At 42.7% G+C, this 27,483-nt stretch overlaps 2 protein-coding genes across 3 annotated transcripts in view; both read right to left on the bottom strand.

The window, feature by feature from the left end:
• LOC135703351 (uncharacterized) overlaps positions 1-4,164 on the bottom strand; it is a 416,348-nt gene extending 412,184 nt beyond the window's left edge. The window contains exon 1 of the mRNA XM_065224548.1: positions 4,140-4,164. The gene's annotated coding sequence lies outside the window, so the exon portion shown is untranslated. The remainder of the gene's footprint in view (positions 1-4,139) is intronic.
• Positions 1-27,483, bottom strand: part of LOC135703833 (potassium voltage-gated channel subfamily KQT member 1-like) — a 745,326-nt gene that overhangs the window by 202,406 nt on the left and 515,437 nt on the right. Inside the window, exon 2 of one of the 2 annotated variants that reach the window (XM_065225162.1) lies at positions 17,292-18,627. The exons of the other annotated variant lie outside the window; for it this stretch is intronic. Within the exon in view, the coding sequence (XP_065081234.1) occupies positions 17,292-18,268 (977 nt within the window). The 5' untranslated portion in view covers positions 18,269-18,627. The remainder of the gene's footprint in view (positions 1-17,291; positions 18,628-27,483) is intronic. 2 annotated transcript variants of the gene reach the window in all.

Genomic DNA, 27,483 nt, shown 5'->3' with positions numbered 1-27,483 from the left:
ACTCAACTCGTGGCTGCAATTTTACATGTTCTGAATAGTCTCGCAATATCAAATGAGCTGGAAAAACAATATCATGCTTGATATTTTATTCCAATATCATGCGTGATATTGGGAGCCCTTGAGAGCGAAACAAAATCATTTGAGTGAGGATTATGCCATCAGTCATCACTGACCAAGATACATAATATTCGAGTTACTGTAGCTGCGGTAACAAACCGGTTTTCTAAGTTTAGAATATGTTCTCACCTCTCATCATTCAGCTCAAAGACGGAGGTAGGTTTATCTCAGCTTAGTTTGCATGAAAGCACTTCATTTGCAAAATCCATCATGTCAAAATATAAACCAGATTCCTGAAAATGCACGAATAATTAATATATACATAGGCACCATACGGCAACGCAGCACGGGAAGACTGCAGCCGCATTCAAGAAGCACAAGTTCAGTAATGACTTTGTAAAATATTATCTGCATAATTACTCACAGCCCATCGCAATATTCAGCACTTCACTGGGGCTCGGGTTTCACTTAAGCAGAAGCTTGTTGCTCATGTTTATTCGTGTCATCTTGCAACCGTCTCAGATTGATATTCTCCGACCCTCAGCAGCAAGTTAAACGCAAGGCGGAAGTTGATAAATAATTTACGCTCCACTTTCCCCCTTCCGAATGCCAATGGGGAGAACGAAAATTTGCTCGTTAGGCCCGTCCGCCCTTTTCCTAACAAATCTCAATTGCAACGCACCAGCAACAGTAGAGGCGCAAAACTTTCCGCCACGAGCCTTTGATTGTTTAACTCGAAAATCGGGCCGGTAATTTGGGGCCAAGCCAGGATTTTCCGGGGGTTTGGTTAAAAGTTTTTCACTTTTCCACCAGACCAACCAGCCCCGGGGGATAAATGGTTGATGTAATGTTTTTCTTTCTGGGAGCTAAGCCCAGGATCGCAGCAGGGAACCGGACTGGAAACCGCTTGGGTTCAATTAGAGAGGCAAATTGATTGCTTAGCCATGGAAAGGGTTGTAGATTCGGGCTGTTGGCGGATGAAGTTCAATTGAATTGAGCTGAAATTTTAGCATTTATCGTTAGATACCATCTCCATGGTTAATAACTACCAGAGACGAAGCAGCCTACGGCCTAAAGTCGCTTTAATAAAGACAATGATAATAATTAAAAAATTCTAATGTTTAACGTAATGCCTCGTGGTGAGATTGGTAAACAACTTTTATCTGATCGTTGGTATAAACAAATGTTATACCCACGTGATAGGACTTGCAGAATTTACATTGGACGTATGTATATCAGCCTCATTTGGTAAAAATGCAAATTAGCGGGCTTGTTGATTAATTATGTATAATAATTCGTATCGTTTCAAGTCTGTTCAAAAGCTTCTCATCGACCGCAGTACACAAGCTGCAGATTCAATGAAGAATAAACTTGATAGACAAACATACATTTGCCGGGTATGGTTGTAGGAGGTACTCATCACTCTCGGGAGAAACAATTTTGAAAATCCACATTCCAACGTTTCAATTTACGTACCACAGAAGGAGCTCTATGCCAAAGCAGGAAGGCACGGTAGAAGTCGTTATCACTCCTTACCTAAGGTAAACATGTCATATTTGTTTGCTCGTTATGCATGCCTCTTCAGGCAACAGCCAAGTCGTTGATGAAGAGGTGGTCCTTAACTAAGACTTTTGAGGGGCATCATTCTCCACACTGTGAAACATTGCCATTACGTGAAATTAATTCACTGAGGCGATCGCTCCCTAAATCTCTCCAACAGTTGAACAAAACCGTTCAATTTTCGGCCCAGAAACGCGTTCCTCGAATTACGACTTTCCTTAATATCGCCATCATGTAGGCAACAGCAGCGATCGGAAGTCGAAGAAACATCCAGCAGCCGGTCTCCGTAGAGCTGGAAGCAAGGATGTATTTTTAATTACATTTCTCTGTACCGGATCTCTTAGTACCAGCCAGCAGCATCCAACCTACGGTGAAAACCAGAAAAGTTGCAACCATCGTCATCATCATCGGGAAAGTACCTTACCACCAGAAGGTACACAGTTCGTTGGAATAATTCTGATCCTTCTGAGCTTTGCTTCTTCTATTCGAGCGTTGCTACTTGGACCGGAGGGAGGGATGATGAGACGGAGCAGCTAACGAAGTATAATCCTCAATTCCATCAACAATCTAACTGCCGGTGCTGTTGCTGCTTCTACTACTACTACTACTACTACTGCTACTACTACCGATGAAAACAGTATTAATAATGCATTGGAGCTTCTGCAGAATGCCGGTGGAGAAGATCTTCGGCACCTGTCTTCGGTCCCAGCGCTGGTTAGGGAGTAAGCTTGCTTAGAAGTTCGTTTGTGTATGTGCGTGCGCTCAAATGAGGACTTTAATTACAGGTGGCAGACCACCGCTGGAGATTATGAATGGAGCGGTTTCAGATCTTTTAATCGAAATTATGTAGCTTTATATTCATGATGATTATACATCAAAGCACAACTTGTTCATGTGAAAGAATAAAACATATTTAGATAATATATTAACAACCTGCATTAAGCCAACCATGGTGAGATCTGATCAGGGGCGTAGCCAGGCTTCAAAATAGGAGAAGAGGAGGGGGGGGCAAACTTTTGTTTTAACATGGAGGATTAGGACAAATGCCAACAGGCTGATTATCATTAGGACGAACGCTATTATGTTGAATGCTATTAGGCCGAATGTGATTATGTCGAATGGGATTAGGCCGAAAGTGATAAGGCCGAATGAGATTAGGCCGAGTGGGATTAGGCTGAAGGGGTCGCTGTATCAAATGAGCAATTTAACCGAAATATAAATTTCTGCTTCAATATTTATAAAAAAAAAAATGTATGCATCAAATTCCGATTAGCTAGTCCCCGTTTTTTCAGGAATAAAACCGAATGTGATTGAGCCGAATGGATCAAAGTTTGTATAAGTTTGAAATTCGAATAGAAATCTTCACAGGATTTTTTTGGAATGGTCATGAATTTTATTTATAATCATTTCCTTTCACAAAATCATTTTTTTTTTTTCAAAATTTCTCCAGACAGGGTCAATCAAAATCATCCGCTTGATCGTAAGATATAAGATTTGATACGATTTCTTTTGAAGCTTCGATTATTTGAGTAAATATGATTGTTCAACTTCATTAAGGTGATTCCTTGAAGAGTCCAACAATGACCGTCATATCACTTCAAGTTTCCTAGAGCACAAATCAACACAAATTCCTTGTTTGTTGCACTGTAGCAAACGAGAAGTTTCAGTTTCATTATTGTACTCCTACAATAAAAGAAAAAGCAAAAAAAAAAATGTCAAAACAAAATATTTTTACACTCACTATGGATGACTCTCAGTAGAACCCATTTCATTTATATTTTTTTAACTAAGCAGTTATTTCATCAAAGTAAGACTGTTGAATCTTTACACATCATCCAACATTACAAGTAGGTAGTTTCCGAAAAATGCTGAGCCGAAATTAAATTCTTCCATAAATTTTATATTTAATCACTTGCAATAATCAGTTTCAGCTTGGCAGTCTGGCAATCACTCAATCAGAACAAACTAATGTTGTAATTTGTCCCTACGTTTCGGCTCTGATTTGTTTTGATTGAGTAATTGCCAGACTGCCAAGCCGAAACTGATTATTGTAAAACCTCACAGTCGAACACTCCAACACAATTTAATCACTTGGTACAATTTAAACCAAATTCACTGTACACGGTAAGAAAAAAGTACCCAAGTTCACTTTTACCTACTTTTTAATAGTTTGTATCCTTTTCTCCTTCTAATGTTGTCAAAAAAGGAGGAGCAAAACCAGCGGTCGATTTGCGATTCTGTCTGCTGCGGTGACCTCCAGGTGTACCGATATGGGAGGCTATGCTGGAAGAAGGTACTACGTATGGCCATGTTCTTAGTGGTGGCGAAATCGATGAGTCTAAGGCCGTTGGCGTTCGTTAGCTGGTGAGCGCTGAACTTTCCTATAGCCGGTCTGAATTCCTCCTTCTGGCCGACCTGAGCGTTAAGATCTCCGATGACGATTTTGACGTCATGGCTTGGTCAGCTGTCGTATTCCCGTTCCAGCTGCGCGTAGAAAGCGTCTTTTTTATCGTTATCCTCACTTGCTAAGTGAGAGCTGTGCACGTTGATTATTTGATCCTCAACTTGCACATTCTCCTATCGATTGGCCACCACCTAATCACGCGCTTCTGCATTTCACCCATCACGATGAAAGCTGTACCCAGCTCATGTGTATTGCCGCGGCTCTGGTAGATGGTATAACCATCCCTATACGTATGTACCGACGATCCCTTCCAGCAAACTTCCTGCAGCGCTACGATGTCAAACTTGCGGATTCTCAATAAATAGGAAAGCATGCGGGTACTTCCCAAAAAATTGAGAGACTTGCAGTTCCATGTTCCGAGTTTCCAATCGTTAGTCCGTTTCCGTTGCTTGGGTCTATGCCGATTGTTCCGGTCTGTACTTACATTGCTTGCTTCCTGTACTTTTGTTTTTTTTTTACGGCTGGTTTGTAGAGCCTGCACCAACTCCCACTGTCTCGCCGGGGGACCATCGTGCACAGCACTGTTTAAAGTCCCACGCTGGCACCAGGACGTTGAGCAGCCGCTCCTTACACGACGAACAGACGCCGTTTTGAGCCGCACCTCCATGGTGAACAGACGCTCGAAGACTGCACTCTCCGGAGAGAGGAGCCGCCCCCCATTCCCTGTCAGCATACGACCAAGGTCCCACCGGGGTTGGTTACCCAATCTTCCCCATGGTTACTCATACCCCAGCCGGCACCGAAAAGCAGTGGAACTATGTTCTGTCAATTTAATTGAAACTTTTATTGGCTCTGTTGCCTTGTGAATTTTAGCTATAACGGCCTCTCTTCTGATTTTTATCGCTCAATCTATGAAATCTGCACGAAAACTATTTTTGAACAAAATTTCTAGAACAGTATAAGGAACATTATGCCGTAGACTACACATTTTTTTTTATCATATGAGTGGATAGTTCGTAGAACAAATACTTTATTTTTTTTTTCACTTTCTAAGATATTTTCGAGCATGAAACTAAGTCAAACTTCAATAAAATCACTTCGAAAAGTCAACCTTTGGTCACAAAGTTGGTAGCAGGGCTCTACATTTTCGAAGCTCTAAAATGAACTCCACTTTTGTTTCTCTCATACAAACATGTTCAACGCTTTATTTCTATAACGCCTAGCTAGACTAACAGCAAGAAATGATATTGAAAAACAAGCACGCTTAGAAGGAAACGCTGGTCGTGGATCTTCTCGTCGTTGCTTTGCTCATCGCTTTCAATGTAAGTACACAGCAAAAAAATAATTTTGATATCACGTCAAAGTGGATGCACTACAATCATGTCGAAAATATGGTGTAATATTACTTGCTAAAAAGGACAAAATTATCATTAATACAATGCATGAACTGACATTACGCTGCTTTTACTGCATTTGTTTATTTATGTGGTCATAAAAATTACATGAAATTTTCGACATGATTGTAGTGCATCCACTTTGATGTGATATCAAAATTATTTTTTTGCTGTGTAATGTCGATGTTATAGTTAAACGAAACCTCATTATGGCTTTCAATCCCATTTCACGAACACTCTATCACCGCTCTTTCAGTCTGTTTAAAATGCGTTATGTCCCGTTTTCGTTATTTTTTTTAGATAAATATGTGGATGGAAGATAAATTAAACATATTACTTGTAATCTTCAAGTGTTTTCATGTGAAAAATGCTTTAAATGTGTTATTTCATTTTCCGTCATATACGTCATGAAACCTCTGTTGATGTGTTTCATGAAAGAGAAAACTACCAAAGTCGAGCGCTCACATCTCACTGCGTCCTAGCAAGAAGTACGGTCGACTTGTTACGCGCTCCGTTAATTTGGAAGTTTTCTCGCTATTATCTGACGTAATAATCAGTTTTTCTCGCTTAGTGATTCCTGGCATAATTCCTGATAAATTTATCAAAAAGTGAGTTTTTTTCTGAGAAGAAAGTGTTTTCGGCATCATCGAAAATTGTTTTTGCGATTGGCAATTCGCCAATCATTTTGCGCACCATCGGTGCGTGGTCACGCATACCTGTGCACACGGATCATCGTCATCGAGTGTCAGCATCTGCCTCCACATTCAAACCGCTCATCCATCTCGTGTGTTCAGCTGAGTGCCGAGCTTCATACAAGCACACATCAACGAAAACCGCCCGCACACGCGGATCGAAGATCATCAAAGCTGCGCATCGCTCCGCTGCTGCTGTGTAAACGCTCGGTGGTAGTAGTATAGGATTATCAGATAAGTTTTTGTTCTTGTTTCTTCCTTTCTCCCATCAGTTAAATTTTAAGTTTGTGTTTCTGTGTTTGTATTTTTTTTCTCGTGTATTGTGTCCGAGTAATTTTGATTATCGTTGCAGTGGTAGAGCGTTTTTCGCTCCCACTAGTACGGCAAAATGGACATTTTGTCGGAAGACGAAATGGACGTTTTGTCGGAAGATGACACCACTTTGCCACGCGATAGCAAGAAGGGTCGAAAACGTCTGTCATCCCAGAAATCAGATGATGTCATCCCTGGTTCGTCATCTCAGTCTGGTAATGGACAGGGACAGATAAGCCCCCGATCGTGAGCCTACCCAGAAGACTCGACTGGCCCATGGGTTGTTTACTTTCAGCCCAAAAAGAAACCTTTGAATGTAATGCAAATTACTAATGATCTGACGAAGCGGTTCTCGGCCGTGACCGAAATCTCGAAGGTGAGGTACAATAAACTTCGCGTTGTCGTCTCTAACCTGAAACAAGCTAACGAGATTGCTGCCTCCCAGCTCTTTACACTCGAGTATAGAGTGTACATCCCAGCTCGTAATGTGGAGATCGAAGGTGTGGTCACCGAAGCGAGTCTGACCCCCGAGATCTTGGCGAAGCAAGCGGTTGGCCGTTTCAAAAACCCCTTGCTTCCCACGGTTGAGATACTGGAAGTCCAGAAGCTGAACTCAGTATCTTTCAGCGAGGGTAAAAAGAGCTTTACCCCCACAGACTCGTTTCGAGTGACCTTTTCTGGTTCAGCCCTTCCTCACTACATCGAGTTGGGAAAACTTCGGCTACCTGTGCGTTTGTTTGTTCCTCGGGTCATGAACTGCCAAAACTGCAAACAGTTGGGACATACGGCCTCTCACTGTGGCAGCAAGGCACGCTGTTCTAAATGCGGGGAGAAGCACGAGGATGGCGCCTGCACAGTCACTGCACCAAAATGCGTGTACTGTAAGGGAACTCCTCATGGTCTCTCATCGTGCCCGGCGTACAAACAACGCGGGGAGAAACTAGAACGCTCTCTTAAGGAGCGTTCCAGGTAGTCTTTTGCAGCAATGCTAAAAACAGCCACACCATCAACCAACGACAAAAATCCCTTTGCTGTTTTGTCTGATGACGAGTCTGACTCTGACTTGGCTGAGGAGGGAGTTTCTTTCAGTTTTCCGGAAGGTTCTGCACGGAAACGAAAACGCATCCGTTCGCGGAAAGTTGCAGATAAGGAACCCCAAATCAGCTTGCCCAAATCAAGGAGTGATGGAAAAAAGGAAGTTTCAACTCCTCCTGGTTTCCGCAGAACTGACTATAACCAGAACTTTCCATCTCTCCCGGGGACATCAAAAACCCCTGATGGCCCATTTTTAAGAACAGAAGCCCCTTCTTCATCCGGGTTGTTCTCATTTGATAAAATTGTGGACGATATTCTCAAGTACCTCAATATTTCTGATCCTCTCAAAAGCATTGTTCTGGCAATGCTTCCTTCTGTGAAGACCCTCTTGAAGCAATTAACATTGAAGTGGCCCCTCATTGCAGCAATCATTTCCTTCGATGGATAATTTTCCAAACGAGGTCGGGGATTTGATCACTGTTCTACAGTGGAATTGTCGAAGTCTCATTCCTAAATTAGATTCTTTTAAGTTTTTAGTTCACAATAATGATTGTGATGCATTTGCTGTTTGTGAAACTTGGCTCTCTTAGATATCGATCTTCCTTTTTATGATTTTAACATTATTCGACTGGATCGTGAGGATTCGCGTGGAGGAGGGGTACTTTTGGGGATCAAAAAGTACCATTCCTTCTATAGAGTGAATCTTCCACAATTTACAGGTATTGAAGTTGTTGCATGTCAGGCTATTATTAAAGGTAAGAGCCTTTGTATTGCTTCTGTTTATATTCCTCCTAGAGCCGTTGTTAATCGCAAACAACTTTCAGATATCTATTCGGTACTTCCTGCTCCACGGTTGATTATGGGAGATTTGAATTCCCACGGTACAGGCTGGGGGGAACTGTATGATGACAACCGTTCTACTTTGATATATGACATCTGCGACAGCTTTAATATGACAATTCTTAACAATGGAGAAGTAACACGTTTGGCTGGCCCATCCTCGAATGGAAGTAGATTAGACCTCACACTTTGCTCTAACTCATTATCGTTGGATTGCACGTGGAATGTGATCCAAGATCCCCACGGTAGTGATCACTTGCCGATCAAAGTTTCAGTTGCCAGTGGGTTCAATCCGTCGGAACCCGTTAAAGTCGCGTACGATCTTATCCGTAATATCGATTGGACAAAGTTCAAGAATGTGATAGAAGATGCCCTTACGTCGGTAGAAGGGCTTCCACCGTTGGAGGAATATAACTTCCTCTCCAATCTGATCTTGGACAGCGCGCTTCAAGCTCAAACTCGGCCGGTTCCAGGAACGTCTTTCCGTAGGAAACCTCCTTCCCCTTGGTGGGACCAGCAATGCACTGAGGTTTATCGTAAAAAGTCCGACGCGTTTAAGCTTTTCCGGAAACGTGGAACACCCGTACATTTCGAAGCGTACTCGGCTCTTGAACGCGAACTCAAGAGCCTCATCAAAGCCAAGAAACGCGGATACTGGCGGCAATTCGTGGACGGATTATCGCGCGAAACGTCGATGAATACGCTTTGGAATGCGGCGCGAAGGATGCGTAACCGGTCTCCACACAACGAGAGTGAGGAGTACTCGGATAGTTGGATTCTCAAGTTCGCGCGAAAAGTATGTCCTGATTCTGTGCCGGCACAGATGATTCCTCGCGAAACGACGAATTCGGTAGATGAGATCAGCCAGCCTTTTTCAATGCTGGAGCTCTCACTCGCGCTCCTTTCGTGTGGCAATTCGGCTCCGTGGGCTGATAGAATCAATTTCAACTTGTTGAAGAACCTCCCAGACGTCGCTAAGAGGCGCATGTTGAACTTGTTTGGTCAGTTCTTGGAGCTTAATATTGTTCCGGATGATTGGAGGCGGGGAGAGTTATAGCCATTAAAAAGCCTGGAAAACCCACGTCAGATCACATCTCGTATCGTCCCATTGCGATGTTATCGTGTATTCGAAAATTGTTGGAGAAAATGATCCTTTTTCGCCTGGAAAAATGGGTTGAGTTGAACCACCTACTCTCAGATACTCAATTTGGTTTCAGTAGGGGCAAGGGAACGAACGACTGTGTCGCGTTGCTTTCCACTGAAATTCAGTTGGCTTTTGCTAAAAAAGAGCAAATGGCTTCTGTTTTCTTGGATATTAAGGAGGCTTTTGATTCAGTATCGGTTGAAGTCCTTTCAGAGAAACTCCACGCTTGCGGCCTTTCTTCATTAATTAATAACTTTTTGTACAATTTGCTGTCAGAGAAACATATGAGCTTTTTTCATGGAAACTCTACAGCTTCACGATTTAGCTACATGGGTCTCCCCCAGGGCTCATGTTTAAGCTCCCTTCTGTATAATTTCCACGTCAGAGAAATTGACAATTGTCTAAGTGACAACTGCACGCTGAGACAACTTGCAGATGACGGAGTAGTGTCTATGACAGGGCCCAGAGAGGCCAACCTGCAAGGACCCTTACAGGATACCTTAGACAATTTGTCTACTTGGGCTATCCAGCTAGGTATCGAATTCTCCACGGAGAAAACTGAGTTGGTCGTTTTTTCTAGGAAGCATAGCCCAGCTTCGGTTGTGAGCTTCAACTTTTGGGTAAGCCGATCACTCATTTCATGTCTTTCAAATATCTTGGGGTCTGGTTCGATTCCAAATGCACCTGGAGATCCCACATTGAGTATCTGAAGCGGAAATGCCAACAAAGGATCAATTTTCTCCGAACAATTACCGGAACGTGGTGGGGAGCCCTTCTAACGTTGTACCGGACAACGATTTTATCGGTTTTAGAATACGGTAGTTTTTGTTTCCAGTCGGCGGCTAAAACTCACATCATCAAACTGGAACGGATCCAGTATCGCTGTCTTCGTATCGCGTTAGGATGCATGCACTCGACTCATACGATGAGTCTCGAAGTGTTAGCGGGCATGTTGCCACTCTCTGATCGGTTTTCGGAATTATCCCTCAGGCTCCTCACACGTTGTGAAATTATGAACCCACTGGTGATTGCAAACTTTGAGAAGCTTCTTGAGCTAAACCCTCAAACTCGTTTTATGTCATTGTACTACGTGTACATAACACAGGATGTCAGCCCTTCGCAGCATAATCCCTATCGTGTTTGCTTCTCCGACTTCGACAGTTCTGTTCATTTTGATTTATCAATGACGCAAGAGATTCGCGGAGTCCCAGAGCATCATCGTTCCATGATTGCTCCGTCAATTTTCGCTGCAAAGTTTGGCCAAGTTGATTCCGCAAGATCGTTCTTCACAGATGGATCACTAATAGAGGCGTCCGCTGGTTTTGGTATTTATAACGAATTTCATAGCGCCTCTCGAATGCTTCATGCTCCTTGTTCCGTATATGTTGCTGAACTGGCGGCAATACATTATACGATAGAAACGATCGCCTCACTTGCACCAGATCATTATTTTATTTTTACGGATAGTCTCAGTTCTGTCGAGGCTATTCGCTCCATGAGGCCGGTAAAGCACTCCTCGTATTTTCTCATGAAAATACGAGAGCTTCTAAGTGCTTTATCTTTAAGATCTTTTGTCATCACCTTTGCATGGGTCCCATCTCATTGCTCGATTCCGGGCAATGAGAAGGCGGACTCGCTTGCAAAGGTGGGCGCTATGGAAGGCGATATTTACAATCGACAAATCGCCTACGACGAATTTTTCTTCATTTATCGTCAACAGTCACTCGCCAGCTGGCAAAATAAATGGAGTGAAGGGAGTTTGGGACGATGGTTGTATTCAATTATCCCTAAGGTGTCGAAGTGTCCTTGGTTCAAAGGTTTGGAGGTGGGTCGAGACTTCATTCGTGTGATGTCTCGCCTCATGTCCAATCACTATTCACTAAGCGCTCACTTGTTCCGTGTTGGGCTGGGGGACAGTAATCTCTGTGAATGTGGACAAGGTTACCAGGACGCAGATCACATTATTTGGTCATGTGCTGAGCACCGTGGAGTCAGATCCGAGTTGTACGATTCCCTTCGGGCTCGAGGTAGACAACCTAATGTTCCAGTTCGGGATATTTTGGCTAGACGCGATCTGGAGTTTATGCAACTCATATATATTTTCTTGAAGAATATTAACCATAGATTGTAAGTTTGATTAACCTTGTGTTTAGTTTGTGTTTTGTATGTGTGTGTGTATTTTTTTTTGTAGATTTGTTTCTGTAATAATTGTATAATTACAGAGTTGATATAACGTCAATAGGATTAAGTATATGTTTTAGAAATAGTGGCATTTTTTAATCATAAATCATATTCCAAATCTCCTTTTCCCTCTCCCGATCCAAACAATTGTCATCCACTAACCTCGAGAAGACCGCGAGTAATCGGTTCCAATCCTTTAATTTTAGATTTAAGACATTTATAATGTATAAAAATGATAACTTGGCTCTGTAAAGTTTATTCGATTGAGCCTGTACAAATAAAGAAATTAACAAAAAAAAAAAAAAAAAAAGTCGAGCGCTCTTTCGCTCATCCGTTTCACCGAAGCTTGAAAGGAAGACCAATCTAGCGACGGGAGAAAGAGAGGCAAGCGATTGAACATTTGTTTGTGCACGCCGACTGAGGTTCTAGAATGCTGCGAAGCTGTTCGACTTTAACAGAAAAAGAAAGCCAACCGTCTCTTCGTCGCATCGATTTGGTCGATTGAAGCTGATATTGTGACGCTCTGGTTGGTAGATAACACATTCAGCTTTGCTTTGAAAGTTGTTACAGCAGTTTTCGTTGTTTCAGTCTCGAGATACAAATATTATAAGCCGTAAATTATCATAAAACATCAAATTAACTTGAAGCACCTCTAAATCACCACCGATTTTGCTGAAAATTTGCTTAGAAGTTCAAATTTACATGACTAACAGTAATCACGGTTGACCCGGTGCATCCCGAACATTTCTGTTAAAATGAACAGGTCTAGTGTAAAGGGCGTCCACGATGAAATTGCCACACTATGAAAGTGCTCTAACTTTTTAACCGTTGGGTAGAATTTAATGAAAATTTGGGTGGATTTAGTTCATAGTGCATTATTTACATCCTGCAAGTTTTAAAGTCCTGTGATCAAAACTCGCGGAAATGGAGTCAAAAGAACAGCTCGTGCGTGATAAAATCTTGCGCATTCATCACGAGAACAAGGATCTCTCGCATTGTTCCATCGCTAAAACGTTGGGAATCGCGAATTCCACGGTGTCGCGAGTGATTAAGCGGTTCGAGGAACGGTTGACCACCGATCGGAAGCCCAGAAGTGAAGGAAAAAGTATTCCGTACAACACCAAAAATCACAACCGCGTAGTTGGGGCCTTCAACCGAAATCCGAACGCCTCCGTTAGGGATGTGGCTAAGAAGCTGCACCTAAGCCGAAGTTTTGTCCAGAAGGCCAAAACTAAGGCTGGGCTTCGAACGTTTAAGGTACAAAAGGCCCCTAATCGCGACGAGAAGCAGAACAAGTCCGCCAAAACCCGTGCCAGGAAGTTGTACCTCAACATGCTGACGAAAGTTGAATGCTGCATCATGGACGACGAAACATATGTGAAGGCCGACTTCAAACAGATCCCCGGCAACCTGTTTTTCACGGCCAAGGATAAGTATGAGTGCTCATTGAAAGACAGCCATAGTATGTACGGGGTATAAGTCTTTATTACGACTTTGTTGCGCCTGTTCCGATAATTGGCGTATTGGAACTAGAAAGCTTTCCACAACTTTAGATCCGAAATCAGAATTTTTTTAACAGTAAACAGCTTTACTCTGATGAACGCAAATGCAACGAACGTTTTGTACCATAACAATCGAATGACAGTTAAAAAATGGCAATCATGGGTTGCTTTGGCATGTCAAAAACAAACATACAAAACATGGTGGGTGGTTAGAATGCTGTTAATAAAACATTGGTCAGCTCACATGGATACAACGGGATACAAATGACTAATAGATGAAATGATAGTATTTTCACTATAGTTTCATCATATTGAGGAGCCGTCTGCCCCTTTTTGCCTCTTTGAAGTTTGTGGATGCTTGAAATTTGGCTATTTTTGAGCTGATATTGCCTATAACATTTTCTGTTTTGCAGATAGAACCTTTTTGTCTTCAGCAAAGTTGTGTATTTTATTGATTATCAAAAAGTTGCAGTCAACTAAAACAAATAGTTTCGGAAATATTTCCAAAAAACGGATTTTTGCGGCCCTTCTATAAAAAACGCTTCATAACTCAAACTTGCAAGCAGATAGAGACATGGCGTCTTATACAAAGTTTTTAGTTATACCTAGAGCAACCTTCAACTTAGCTGAAAACTTTATATCTCTTTCTGGTCGAACTAAAAAGTTAGGTTTTGCAGCGCCACCTGTGGTGAAGTTTCAAACTAAAACTTTACTTGATTCAACGGGTCTTTTCATTTATAAAAACTCTTCCGAAGACACTCTATTGAAAAAAACCACTTTAAAAGATGCTATCAAAAAAAGTTCACGGATTTAGCCTTTTGCATCACTGTGCAGCGGTGTGAAAATTGTATAGAGAGTAGAAAGTGAAAGTGAGGGGGATACCCCTGACCATCCCTCTCCAACGGGGGAGTTTGGTGAAGAGAGCTGATTATCCCGATTCGTACCTTCCTCAAAGTTGTCCGTGCTCACTTTCTACTCTTTATATACAATTTTAACACTGCCGTACTCTAAGGAACTATCAACTCTATACTTTCATCTCCTCATCTATTGTACAAAAATTACCAACAGGAACAGGAACAAAAATGGATAGCGGTGATTCTACTGGACAAGTCCTGGGTGATACGGATGTACCAGAAGCCGATCCAAAAGCAGAATATCTGATGGGCTACGATGTTCCAGATGGATGTAAGGCTATATAAGATCTGAGTTACAACAAGAGAAAAATTAACAAAATAGCCGAGAAATCACAGATCTGAGAAGGGCATAGTGCCCCTCTGTCAGTCAAAATTGGATCCATAGCAACAAAATTAAACAATGACGCCGGCATAATTAGAACCCTAGTCCTTACCACTTCAAACTAGGTACAACGTATACTACTAAATTTGGGAAATTATTGAGAAAATTATTTTTATATTTGATTTTTATTGATTTTCAGTATACTGGCATATGAGTCACTTTTGCAATTACGTATTGAGATGTGTCAAACATGCAAGCAACAACCCATATCATATCGAACATCATTTCAGAAAACGTAATTGTAAATAAATCAAAATGGCGCTCAGGAATTTTCTGCAATAACGTATATAGCATACGTATTTTAAGCGAATAGTACACACTTGGAAAAATTGATGTAAATTTAGGTACTCTGAGACTGACATATACGAGCGTCAATTTTGACATAAAATTGAGTCATTATAGACGCGATATCCAGCTCAACCAAACGTACTTTCAAACTTTTCAGTCTCGGAGTACTTAATTTTACATGACATGTTTGTTTACGTCTCATCCTTTATGTCAAAGATGGATTCCGTCACGTGTAAGATTAGGTATTTCAAAGTGTGTAGCTCTCAATATCTAGAGCAGGTTTGCTAAAATCTTCAATTTAGATTTATGTCCTGCCTTCCCATGCATTGAACGCACTGTACCCAATAATAAAAAAAAAAACAATATCCAAACTGGCTGAATTTTTGCACAACTATGCACGATTGCCCACAACAAACAATTAAAGGGTGTCCACGATGAAATTGCCACACACAAAATTGATTCGCAAAATTCGAGTTTTCATCCGATTGCCATAAAATTTTCAGGGATTGAGAAATAACTAATAAACTTCATTTTACCATTTTACTCGTATTTTATTTACAGTCCATATGCAAATGCCCACACCTTGGCCTTAACCCCGGCCATAAGATTCTGCACAACCTGTGAATCAACTGTTTTTTGCATGTAAACCCATACTTTCTTCAGTTCCTCGACTGTCTTCACTACCTTAGGTCGTTTAAGAAGGTGCTGCTTCATAATCGCCCAGTACTTCTCGATGGGGCGGAGCTCCGGAGTGTTGGGAGGGTTGAACATTTTCGGCACGAAATTGACCTTATTGTCCGCATACCACTTCAGCACGTCCTTGGAGTAGTGGCATGAGGCCAAATCCGGCCAGAAGATTGTTGGGACGTTGTGGGCCTTCAGGAGAGGAAGCAGCCGCTTCTGGAGGCACTCTTTTATGTACACCTGTCCGTTCATCGTGTCCTGGGTCACGAAAGGTGCACTCCGCTTCCCGCACGTGCAGATGGCTTGCCAAACCAGGAATTTCTTCGCAAATTTGGACATCTTCTGAGTGCGGACATGCTCCGGAACGCTGAACTTATCCTTGGCCGTGAAAAACAGGTTGCCGGGGATCTGTTTGAAGTCGGCCTTCACATATGTTTCGTCGTCCATGATGCAGCATTCAACTGTCGTCAGCATGTTGAGGTACAACTTCCTGGCACGGGTTTTGGCGGACTTGTTCTGCTTCTCGTCGCGATTAGGGGCCTTTTGTACCTTGAACGTTCGAAGCCCAGCCTTAGTTTTGGCCTTCTGGACAAAACTTCGGCTTAGGTGCAGCTTCTTAGCCACATCCCTAACGGAGGCGTTCGGATTTCGGTTGAAGGCCCCAACTACGCGGTTGTGATTTTTGGTGTTGTACGGAATACTTTTTCCTTCACTTCTGGGCTTCCGATCGGTGGTCAACCGTTCCTCGAACCGCTTAATCACTCGCGACACCGTGGAATTTGCGATTCCACAACGTTTTAGCGATGGAACGATGCGAGAGATCCTTGTTCTCGTGATGAATGCGCAAGATTTTATCACGCACGAGCTGTTCTTTCGACTCCAGGACTTTAAAACTTGCAGGATGTAAATAATGCACTATGAACTAAATCCACCCAAATTTTCATTAAATTCTACCAAACGGTTAAAAAGTTAGAGCAATTTCATAGTGTGGCAATTTCATCGTGGACACCCTTTATGCGTAGTTTCATGTAAATTGCAGAAGGTCAAGTAAACAATTAATATATTTTTTGCTATTTGGCCTGGAATTGCTCCCATGCTTACTAACACCAAATTAAGTAAAGTTTTCCATGGTGTTAGTTTGCTGATTGTTTTGACGAAATGATCTTTGAATCTATGTTTACCAAAGCAGATACGACTATTTGAAAATTTATCTTCGATTTGACTTTTTTAATTGCTAGTTTCAATGCTTATTCATCAAAGAATCTATATATTTATCACAACATTATTTGAATCGTTTGCATTTACTGAATGTTGATGATTTCAATGCCAATAAACCAATTGACCATTCTACCCCCAGTTCTCCTATATTTAGTACCAACCTACCACTACTGTGTCATCATCGCATAACTTCTTCATCTTCTTCGACACGGGTCATCATAGCCGTCATCATCATTTCCACCATGCCGCTAAAACAACCCTGCCAGATTGAGCCATTAACCATCAACCAGGCGACTAGCTATGGTGTGTTATTTTTGACATGATTGGAAAGTTTCCGAATCGAACTCCAATATTCACAGGCAGGTGCAAGGCTGGCCGCCACTCAATCAATTCTAGAACCTGCCGCTGCTCACTGCTACTGAAATTAATAGATATAACGACGACCGGTGACGTTGATGGTGATGGTTTGGATTGATTTTGACGCTTGCATGCCCCACCTTTTACTTATTCATTGTTTCGCTCCGATATGGCTCAATTCAAACTACTGGCGGCAGTTATTGCCACCCACCTCGGTTATGCCAATCGACGGCATCCAGGGGAACGGATGGCAACAAGTGAATGGAAATTGATTTTGTTCGTGTCGAAAGTTATTAGAAATCTAGTATATAGTGAGGGTATACTTACACAGAAAAATGATATACAAAACACAGCCACCCAACTGGATGCTCGAGGAACACGTAGAACCGCTCCTGCACGGTTTTGCCCCTACGGTGATGGAAAACATATTTGGCTTTGAACGCTTGATCGATCGGCAGTGCTATGGGATAGTACGGATCGGGAACGCCGATCTTCTGCTTGGCCTCTACGCCGTCACCGTCACACGGATCGTCGTCCCCCGGGAGCACATCGCACGGATCATCTCCGGTCGTCACCCCGTCCAGGATGTCCGCATTGGAGCGGGACCGCGATCGGCTACGGTTCTTCCGGCGAACCGGCGTCGGTACCCGCCGATGGTGCGGTTCGAAACGTCCCGTTTTACCGGTCCGGAAGCGTCGCAGAAATTTAAGCGCACGCGGCGAGGAAGACGGTGGTTCCGCCGCCGCGTTGGCAGCGTTCAGCTCGGTAGTTTCGATCGCCGACTCAATATCGTCCAGCAGTTCGTCCTCCGAGCCCCGGAGCGCTTGATACCCCGCGCATGGACTTGGGGACTGGCTCGTGGCCGTCCCGGTGCCAGTGTTGACCCCGGTCCCCAGACCATTGCTACCGGCACTCGGACTGGCGGAGATCGTTTGGCCACCGATGCTGCTGCTACCGAGCAGGTTCGTCGTCTCCTTAACAGGAGATTTGAGCACACTGAGCACCAGGTCGTCACACGCAACGCCTCCAAACTGGTGACCGCCGCTGCCGCGATCATCGCCGAACGATCGCGAGTTTGATGCTTGCATATGAAGATTGCTGACCTGGTGGATGTTACCATAGGAATAGTGACGCGGTTTACTGATATATTGCTGATGTTGTTGTTGCTGATGTTGATGCAGCACTAGTTGCTGCTGTTGTTTTGCTTCTTGCTGCAGCCGTAGATTCCGAGACTGTCGAAAAAGATTCTCCTGCTCGCCCCTGTTCATTGTAATCGTGGTCGCACTGAGCACAACCGACAACATTTGACCCCGGGTGCGGTCTATTTCCACGAAAACTGCTGCCTCCGTGACGTCGTTGAGGTCCTCGTCGTCGTCGTCCACTTTCTACCCATCGTCGCAGTCGTTGCATTACCTTACACTCTGTCGTTCTTTTTCTTCACTCGGTACAAGTTCACCGGTCCACCAGACCACGCCACGCACAGCTCGGTTATCCAATTTCGCGAATCCACTAGTGTCACCATTTTTCCTTATCAGCCCGCAACGCAACGCCCACGTGTAGCCGAAGGAGTTGAAATGTTTCTATTTTTCTTCCATTAACTTTGAGCGCACTTTTTTTCGGGTTCCATTGCGCTCCATTGCAACCGGAGGGGGGTAGCAGTAACCTGTTTTTACGAGATAATTAAAAAAGTGTTAACCAAATTAAATCTTGTCTGTTCTGCAGCGGTAAAGTACACTCTTCTCTTGCCACGCCCGGGCTGCTCAGAAACGAGGACAATCGCTTCAAATTTTGCTGCCTGTCTTATGGTCACTGTCCTGTCATGGGGGATGGGAAAAGTTGTCGTCAAGTCGAGTTGGCAGAAGTGGTAGAGATGGTAGATTCAATTTTAATTTTGACATTTTATTGAAAGTGATGTTGAGTGGAAGTTAGAGAATGAGGATGGTGGTAAAAGTTCGCTGTTTTTTTCTGTGGATTATATTCGCTAAATTATAATTAACTACGTTTTCGACTGTTATAATTCTTAGAGTTAAGTCCATATTCAAAATTTAGTTAAGAAATAGCTAAGATATGATTTTTTAGATATTGCTTAGACATTTCTTCAAACGGGTTTTAACTGCAAACAATATACGACAAACTAATTTATGTATAGTAGGGTAGATGCACCAGCTATGCCTAAACGGTCCTTTTATGGCGTGTTCCAATTATGGCTTATGTGAATTCCATAAGCCATAATATGAACACACCACTATAGGCACGTATAGCCAAGACTAGTATATCTATCCTACAACGAAATGAATTCACTGTGAATACCTTGTTCAGTGGATAACTGTGATCGAATTTACGTACAGTTTTGAACGGAGAAAAATTTCAAATTTATGTTTGAAAATATTCCACATCCTCTTCCATCTTAAAAGCAAAATAATTAGATACCGATTAAAGATTATTGGCTACTCCCAACAATCATTTGGTTAATTCTTTGAAACCAAAGTGTTGTGCAGTTTTTTGACAACGATGCCATCGTTTAAATTCGTTATTTACGGTTGTAGGTCATTAGGCATTAAGTTGATAATTTTGTTCTCCTCTGTTCGAGGCATAAAACAACTGCGACCAGTAATTTGATCTATTGTAGTATATCCCGTGTCCTTAATTTAGTGCATGTCGTATTACTTTTAAGAAATGATGAAGTATTCGGTTTTGATACAGTTGTCATTCTTGCCTTCATCGCAAGGAATCGATTCTAATTGAAAGGTCCCGCTATTTATACCTTACGGAGTGTTGGAACCCCCTCCAAAGGCGCGCCCCTTTGTCAGTCAAAATTTGATTCCTTAGCAACAAAATTAAACAATGACACCGATAATGACCATGCATCAGAACCCTAGTCTTAACCACTTCAAATTAGGGAACAACGAAAAGAAGATTAGAAATCACATAGATGAAGACTAACTAACTCATTTTTTCCTAGTTTCAAGATCATCCTCGGTCCAGGCAACCCGAGGACTTATCACTATCAACAAGGCATAAAAAGTAACAAGGACTAAGATGTGTTCCTTTGATTACTGAAAAATCCTGTTCCCCTAGTTTGAAGTAGTCAAGACTTGGAATCGGTGGTAGATCTTACATCCCGTAACGTACCACGAAAAGGTGATCTACCCACGTTACGGGGCACACGTTGATAATAGTTTTATGAATGACAGCTTACCATCAACTTCTTCACCTAATCTTCAGACAACTACTGAAATTTTGGTATATTGCCAAAACGTTAACCGCATGAGAAGCGCCGGTAAAATGAATGAAATTAACAAAAATATATTAAGTTCTACTTACTCTGTCATAATGTCTAATGAAACATGTTGGGATGATAGTGTGAGAAGTGAAGAAATTTTTGGTAACAATTATAACGTTTATAGAGACGACCGCAATTTTCAATGGTCTGGAGAAAAAATCAGGAGGTGGAGTATTAATAACGATTTCGACCCAATTGAATTCAGAAATCATTATGGCTACTAAATTTAAATAATTCGAACATGTATGGGTAAAAGCGTAGTAGCAGACGAAACACATGTCTTTGCTTCGGTTTACTTTCCTCCGAACAATGCTCATAAGGACACGTATGATAAGTTTTTTTGGAAAAGCGAAAGAAATTTTGTCTAGTTTATCCCCTGAAGTAAAAATACATATGTATTTATGGGGACTTTAACCAACGCAATGTTGACTTTATGTCTAATATGGACAATGAAAGCATCACCAGTCGTTGGGGAAAATGAAACACTCCATTTAATTTTTGACAAAATTACAAATTTTGGATTTAATCAAATTAACCATGTGAAAAATCAACAATTGTTATTTACCGTATGCGTGATAATGTTTGTCCCATTAAACAATGTCAAAATTATAAAAAAATTCTCAAAAATTTCGTTTTCGAGTTTTTTTCATTTCTCATGGAGGATGTTTCTCAGAGTCTTAAACTATGTTAATCATCGATCGAGTTTCCATTTGATGCAATTACGGCCTCCACACGCTTCCGGAATGCACGGCAGGTTCTAATAATGTAGTCTGGATCCATTTCTCTCCAGGTACGGGTCAATGTTTGTCTGAGGCTTGCTGTACTCGGTTGGCGTTTAGAACAGGCCTTGGCCTTCATGACGCGCCATATTGAGTAATCCAGCGGATTAAGATCGGGGCTGGATGGCGGCCACATATCCTTTGCCCAGAACGAAAGATGTTCCTGCAACCACTTCTGAGTGCGGTTCGAGGTGTGGCACGGAGCCCCATCTTGTTTAAATACAACATTTGGCTTCGGACCGTACTGTTCTTTGATCCACGGAAGAACATACTTACTTAAAATCCCGATGTAGACCTCCGTGTTGACCTTGTCGCCTTCTGAAATGAACACCGGGTCCATTTTTTTGCCATCGGAAGCCACGAATCTAAACACCATAACGCTAGCAGGATGCTTGGTCAGATACACGTTTTTGTGCTTGTCGGCTACGTTTTTTACCGGAAGAGACGGTAAACATGCTCGTCGGTGAACAGGATAACCGGATTTTTTCGCTGAAGGAAGTTAAAGATTTTCTTGCATCGTTCGACTCGTAGCTCCCGGATACGGTTGGTAATCATGTGAGTTTTTTTCCGAGCCCTCGACTTCACCCCGCAATCTTCCTTTACGATCTTCCGTACCGTAAAGTCACTGATCCCGATCAGTACGCTGATTATGTATATAGTTCGCTTTATGTATTTGAACTTGTAAATAGTAATTAAGTAATTTAATCATAAGCAAAACTTGAATTCTTTGAACAAAATTGAATTCAAACTGACATAACAACTGCACGCGATCACTGTAAATATTCTATTCTCTATCCGTGCAAAGCCATTAGCAAATTGAATTCAGTTGCAAATATACAGCAGGAGCGTTCGGTATTTATCCCGTGTTTTCTTTGCCCGCTCGATCGTCTAAGGGTAATCAAGTGAGATACAGTGCAAGACAATCTAAAAATAATTTCCTCGTTCACATCCGAAACGATCCAGGGTTTGTGACCAAACCGGGAAGTTCCGTCGGTCGTAGTGCGTGAGTTATCCTATGGACTGTTTCGTAGATACGTGTGTCCGAATCCATAAATTCGTGAAAGTGGTTATAGTGGAAAGTGCGTTAAGAGATAGCACTGTGAAGATCAGTGCTACTGCAGTGAAATTTCGTTTTCCCAGAGTTGTGGCTCCGTTGTTTGAAACAACGGGTAGAAAAACCGCCGGTGGCCGGCAATTAGAGCCCACGCTCGAACATTGGTCCTTCGAACCGGATCGGAGGAAGCATCCAAGCCACAATTCAATGCGCGAAAGGGATATTTCGCCATCGTGGTAAGTGGTCAGGGACGTTGACCACTAAAGGTAGGCCATTCAACCTCATCTCTATTGAGTCGAAGTGCCATTTGCTTTCGCACTCCCGATCGGCGCCAATTATGTGCACCACTTGCTGTGGCAGCGCAAGTAGGTGGAAGTTTGCATGGAGAAAGGCGTAGTATAAACGATCGAAATTTCATTACCTACTGATGGTAAAGCGCAATCTTAGAAGATTTTTTGCAATTCGTCTGCTGTGGTGGCATATAGGTTCAATCAATTCGCCTTTTGAATTAATTGCTCGAGGTGTGCTGTACAGTGTCGCACACACTTGTTGGTACGGTGGTGGACATTGTGTGGTCGTGTAGAAGCATCACGTGTCGTGAAGGATATTTTCGTACGATTATCCGTGGTGTTTCCGTCGCTTTCGCGTAAGATCAGCACAACGCGACGGGAAGGAGTAATCGTGCGAACTTATTGTGTTGTTAACGTCCGGTGCGCGTAGCTCAGTGGTTCGAGGTGGTAGATAGTGATGGCAAGCAAGAAGGAGAAGAAGTTAGCGGAGGACCAGCTCGTTCTGAAACGGGTGCTGGCTCTTCGAGATGTGGTGGAAAGGTTCGTCAGCGATTATGACCAGCAACGCGATTCTTCCGAAGTCTCAGTACGACTGGATACATTGGACAGGATAAACAAGGAGTTCAACAATATTCAATCGGAGATAGAGAAACTGGATGCAGCGGAGAACTTCGAGCGACACATCACGATACGCACCGATTTTGAGAACCGCTTCTGCAGGTTGAAGGGCTTTCTGCTGTCTAAATGGGAACGAAATCATCCTCTTCTACGATGTCATCATCCTTCGCTTCGGTCCACAACTCTACCAACTTCCATCATCGTTTACCAAAAATCGACCTTTCGAAGTTTAGTGAGGACGAATCACGTTCCGAGATAATTTCCTCTCCATGATCCACAGCAACGATGAAATTCCGACAGTTAACAAGTTTCAATACCTGCTGCAGTCGTTAGAAGGAGATGCCAAAAATCCGTTTGAGAGTGTCGATATTCAAGCGGACAACTATGCGTCGACCTGGGATGCCCTGATGAAAAGGTACGACGATAAACGGTTCCTCAGGAAAGAGTTGTTCAGAGGATTGTTCGATCTACCATTGATGAAGCGTGAGTCGGCACACGAGCTGAATACTCTAGTCGACGACTTTCAACGGCACGTCAAGGCTTTGTGTAAACTCGGTGAGCCTATAAAGTACTGGGACACTCCACTCACCTTCATCCTCTGTAACAAGCTCGATGTATCCACGCTGCGTTCCTGGGAGCATGAAACTCGTCAGAAGGAAGAGGTCAAATATGATGAGTTAGTAGAGTTCCTCATATAGCACGTACGAATGCTCAAGTCATTTTCCAGTGATCTACAGCATCGTTCCCAAGGGGCTACCATCAAGGTGGCTGGTACAATTCCGAAAAAAATCGACTTCAATCAAGTCCATTGCAAACGCTGCAACGAATGAATCTAATTCGAACGCTCTACAATGCCATGCCTGCTCACAGAAGCACCAACTCTATCAATGTCCAACGTTTGCCAATCTTAGTGTCAAGCAACGTCGAGAATTGATCTCCCAGCGAAGCTTGTGTTGGAACTGCTTCCGCCCAAATCACCAAGCAAAGATCTGCAAATCTAAGTTCTCGTTCAGAACGTGTCACGCTAGGCACCACACGTTGTTGCATGACCAAGCTGCTCCAAAGATCACACCAAATCCTGCCACCAAATCAACTCCTGCTAACTCGTCGAATTCTGCTCCGCAACAACAAACTCCATCCACGTTGGGGAACGTGGGGACCGCTGGATCATCTAATCCACCCGAAGTGAACATCTCCGTTCAATCTCGCCATAGTACGGTCCTACTGGAAACGGTTGTTCTGACCATTGTCGACAAACACGGCAAGGAAATTCGTGTTAGAGCCCTACTCGATTCAGCAGCGATGTCCAACTTCATTACGAATAAACTGGCAAACACACTTGCCACCCGTCAAGCTTCCGTGGACATTGCTATTGCTGGAATTGGAGAATCCGTCAAGCAAATCAAACGGCAAATCACTGCTACGATCAAGTCACGGACAAGCTCCTATTCCACCACACTCGAATTTCTCATAATGAAGAAGCCAACCGCTAATCTGCCAACAATTGCCATCAATACCGCTATATGGAATATGCCAAACGTTCCACTAGCCGATCCGCATTTCAACATTCCGGGCATGGTCGACATCATTATCGGTGGAGAATGCTATCATGAAATCCACACCGGTAACCGTTTGTCAATCGGTGACGGTCTAACACTACTGGTCGGCACGCTTTTCGGGTGGACAGCTTCTGGGAGAACATCCACCAATTCCTCTGTCGTACCACCAGTCTGTTACCTATCAACCGTCGATCGATCTCTCGAAATAGCAATTCAACGTTTATGGGAGCTAGAAGCCGTCGACCATGGCCCAACGTATTCCACTGAGGAAAAAGAATGCGAAGAATGTTATGCCACTACTACCACCCGAACTCACTCAGGAAGATACGTCGTACGCCTTCCTCGGTTCGAAGATCCGCAAGTCACCCTCGGTCAATCTCGAGCAATTGCCACCCGCCGATTCTACAGCCTCGAAAGACGCTTCGAAAGAGATCCCGCCTTAAAGCAAACGTACCACGCATTCATCGAAGAATATCTCCGCCTTGGTCATATGCAGAAACTCGATGTAGTTGACGACGAAATCCCGCACTGCTATTTGCCAAACCACCCGGTATTCAAGGAGAGCAGCACCACCACTAAGGTACGCGTAGTGTTCGATGCCTCCTGCAAGACCTCCTCAGGAATATCGTTAAACGACACACTTCTCGTTGGTCCAGTCGTGCAACAAGATCACGTCACAATCACCATTCGATTCCGTTTCCACGTGATTGCTTTCGTTGCTGATGTGGAAAAAATGTACCGACAAGTATTCCATTTTCCCATCGATCAACACTTCCTACGAATCGTATTTCGCCGAAACCCGACTGATTCTCTCGAAACGTACGAATGGCTTATTATTACGTACGGCATCGCTTCTGCTCCGTTTCTGGCAACACGGACACATCAACAACTGGCGAAAGACGAAGGCGACAAGTATCCAGAAGCAGTGGATTTTTACGTAGATGATCTACTCTCGGGTGCGGACAATCTCGAATCCGCAATCGAAAAACGTCGCCAAATTACTGCTTTGCTCGCGTCAGCCGGTTTTCCGTTGAGAAAATGGGCGTCAAACGTACCGAAAGTCTTGGAAGACGTCCCACCTGAGGACCTAGCAATTCAACCTTTTCACGATCTGCAAGACGATCAGTCGGTGTCAACGTTGGGATTAATCTGGGACACAAGAACAGACATGCTTCGCTTCAATGTTCAGATGCCACTTGCAGCATCGATTCTCACCAAGCGCAAGGTGATTTCCTATATTGCTCGAATCTTCGATCCTCTGGGACTTGTTGGTCCTGTTATCGTGACAGTAAAAATATTTATGCAGCGACTGTGGAAGCTGAAGACAGACGATGATCATCCATACGAGTGGGATAGACCTCTTCCATCGAAGATGCAGGACGAATGGAAAGCATACCATTCAATGCTTGACGTGCTATCTGAGTTACGAATTCCCCGCTTTGTTTCTTTCGCCGCTACTCCTCGTATGCAATTGCATTTGTTTTCCGATGCATCAGAGTCAGCATACGGGGCTAGCTGTTACGTCCGATCCGAGGGTTGCCATTTTCCTCAACAATCAATTCTTTTCACCGACAAGATATTCTGACAAGCTGGTAGATGCCACACTCCATCACATCAGTGGGCAACTAAAATACAACTACCAGACCCATATTTCATGAAGTGTCCAACCCGTAGCCACCAACCTAAATTTTAATCAGCATAGTTAATTTAAAATAAATACTTTACAAGTAACAATCAATCAAGGCCTAATAAGTGATCAGCTTTTTTAAACCAAATGAGAGTTGTTTATGCAGTACCGATAGTTCCTATTAATTTTAATTTTTTAGCTGGCAGAAAGTTTATTGAACGCAAAAATGCTTAAAAACTAATTTGAAGAAGTATTTAATGTATATATTTAAACATAAACATTTTTTTTAATAAAATAAAAGGTATAAATTTTATCAAATTTAAAAATCAATCAATCAATAAGAAATAAATTAATGAAATAAAAACAAATTGAAATAGCCTGTAAACCAATTGGAATTAATGACTTTAACTCGCAAACCCCCAATGTCTATTACTGAAAAATGCTAAAATTTTAATAATTTCGTCATTTTTGAACAGAATATTTGTATCTATCCATTGCATTAGAACCGCAAAGTTCTCAAGTTTTGATGATAATTATTAAAAAAAAAAATTAAAAAAATCTTCTGATTCTGAAATAGTTTAAATTTTTGACATTGGGGGATTGAAAATCAAACGAAAGTTCACCGGTTCGATTTCTTTTCGATGCGTTTTGATTTTTATAATAGGAAGCCATCCACAAATTATGTAAGGGTTTTTGAATGATCGTTAAATCCCCCTCCCGTCCTTGTAAGACTCTGTAAAATTTGCAGTTCGCAACCCTTCCCCCGAAAGTCTTTCTAAGATTTTAAAATTTTCAGAAGATCGTTAGATACCGATTTGGGTAAATTTTTACATGCATTTGCGCATTTAATGTATTTGGAGGTGTTTTGGCATTGAATCGCTTAAGATAAAATTATGTTTTTCACCTAATAAATTTTATGAATGAAAATGTCAACCCCCCTCTCCCCCCATTCCGTAACTAAATTTGTGGATGATCCCAAATGTTGGAAAAGATATAAATAATCCAAGAAAATCATGTTTTCCAAAGATGTGCAGTGGTAAGCGTGATTACCTCTCACCCCAGCAGGCCTGGGTTCAATCCCAGTCGGCGCCGCCGGAATGTTCTGAGGCATAACATCTCTGATCACGCTTTCCTTCGGAAGGGAAATAAAGCCGTTGGTCCCCGGTTCATGAGTTGATGGGTCGATAGTTAGGGTCCAGGTGTGGGAGCTGCCTTCTTGGCGTCGGTAGCATTGGTGCTCAGCACGGAAAACAAGATCGACGGAAAACAAATCCAAGGAAAAAAAAAATGTTTTCCAAAGATTTCATAG

The sequence above is a fragment of the Ochlerotatus camptorhynchus genome, unplaced genomic scaffold, assembly GCF_037179485.1.
Source record: "Ochlerotatus camptorhynchus isolate MF236.1 unplaced genomic scaffold, CSIRO-AGI_Acam_v1.1 ptg000021l, whole genome shotgun sequence".
NCBI lineage: Eukaryota > Metazoa > Arthropoda > Insecta > Diptera > Culicidae > Ochlerotatus > Ochlerotatus camptorhynchus.
Note: the sequence above shows the minus strand (reverse complement) of the source record. Positions and strands in the feature narration are given on the sequence as shown.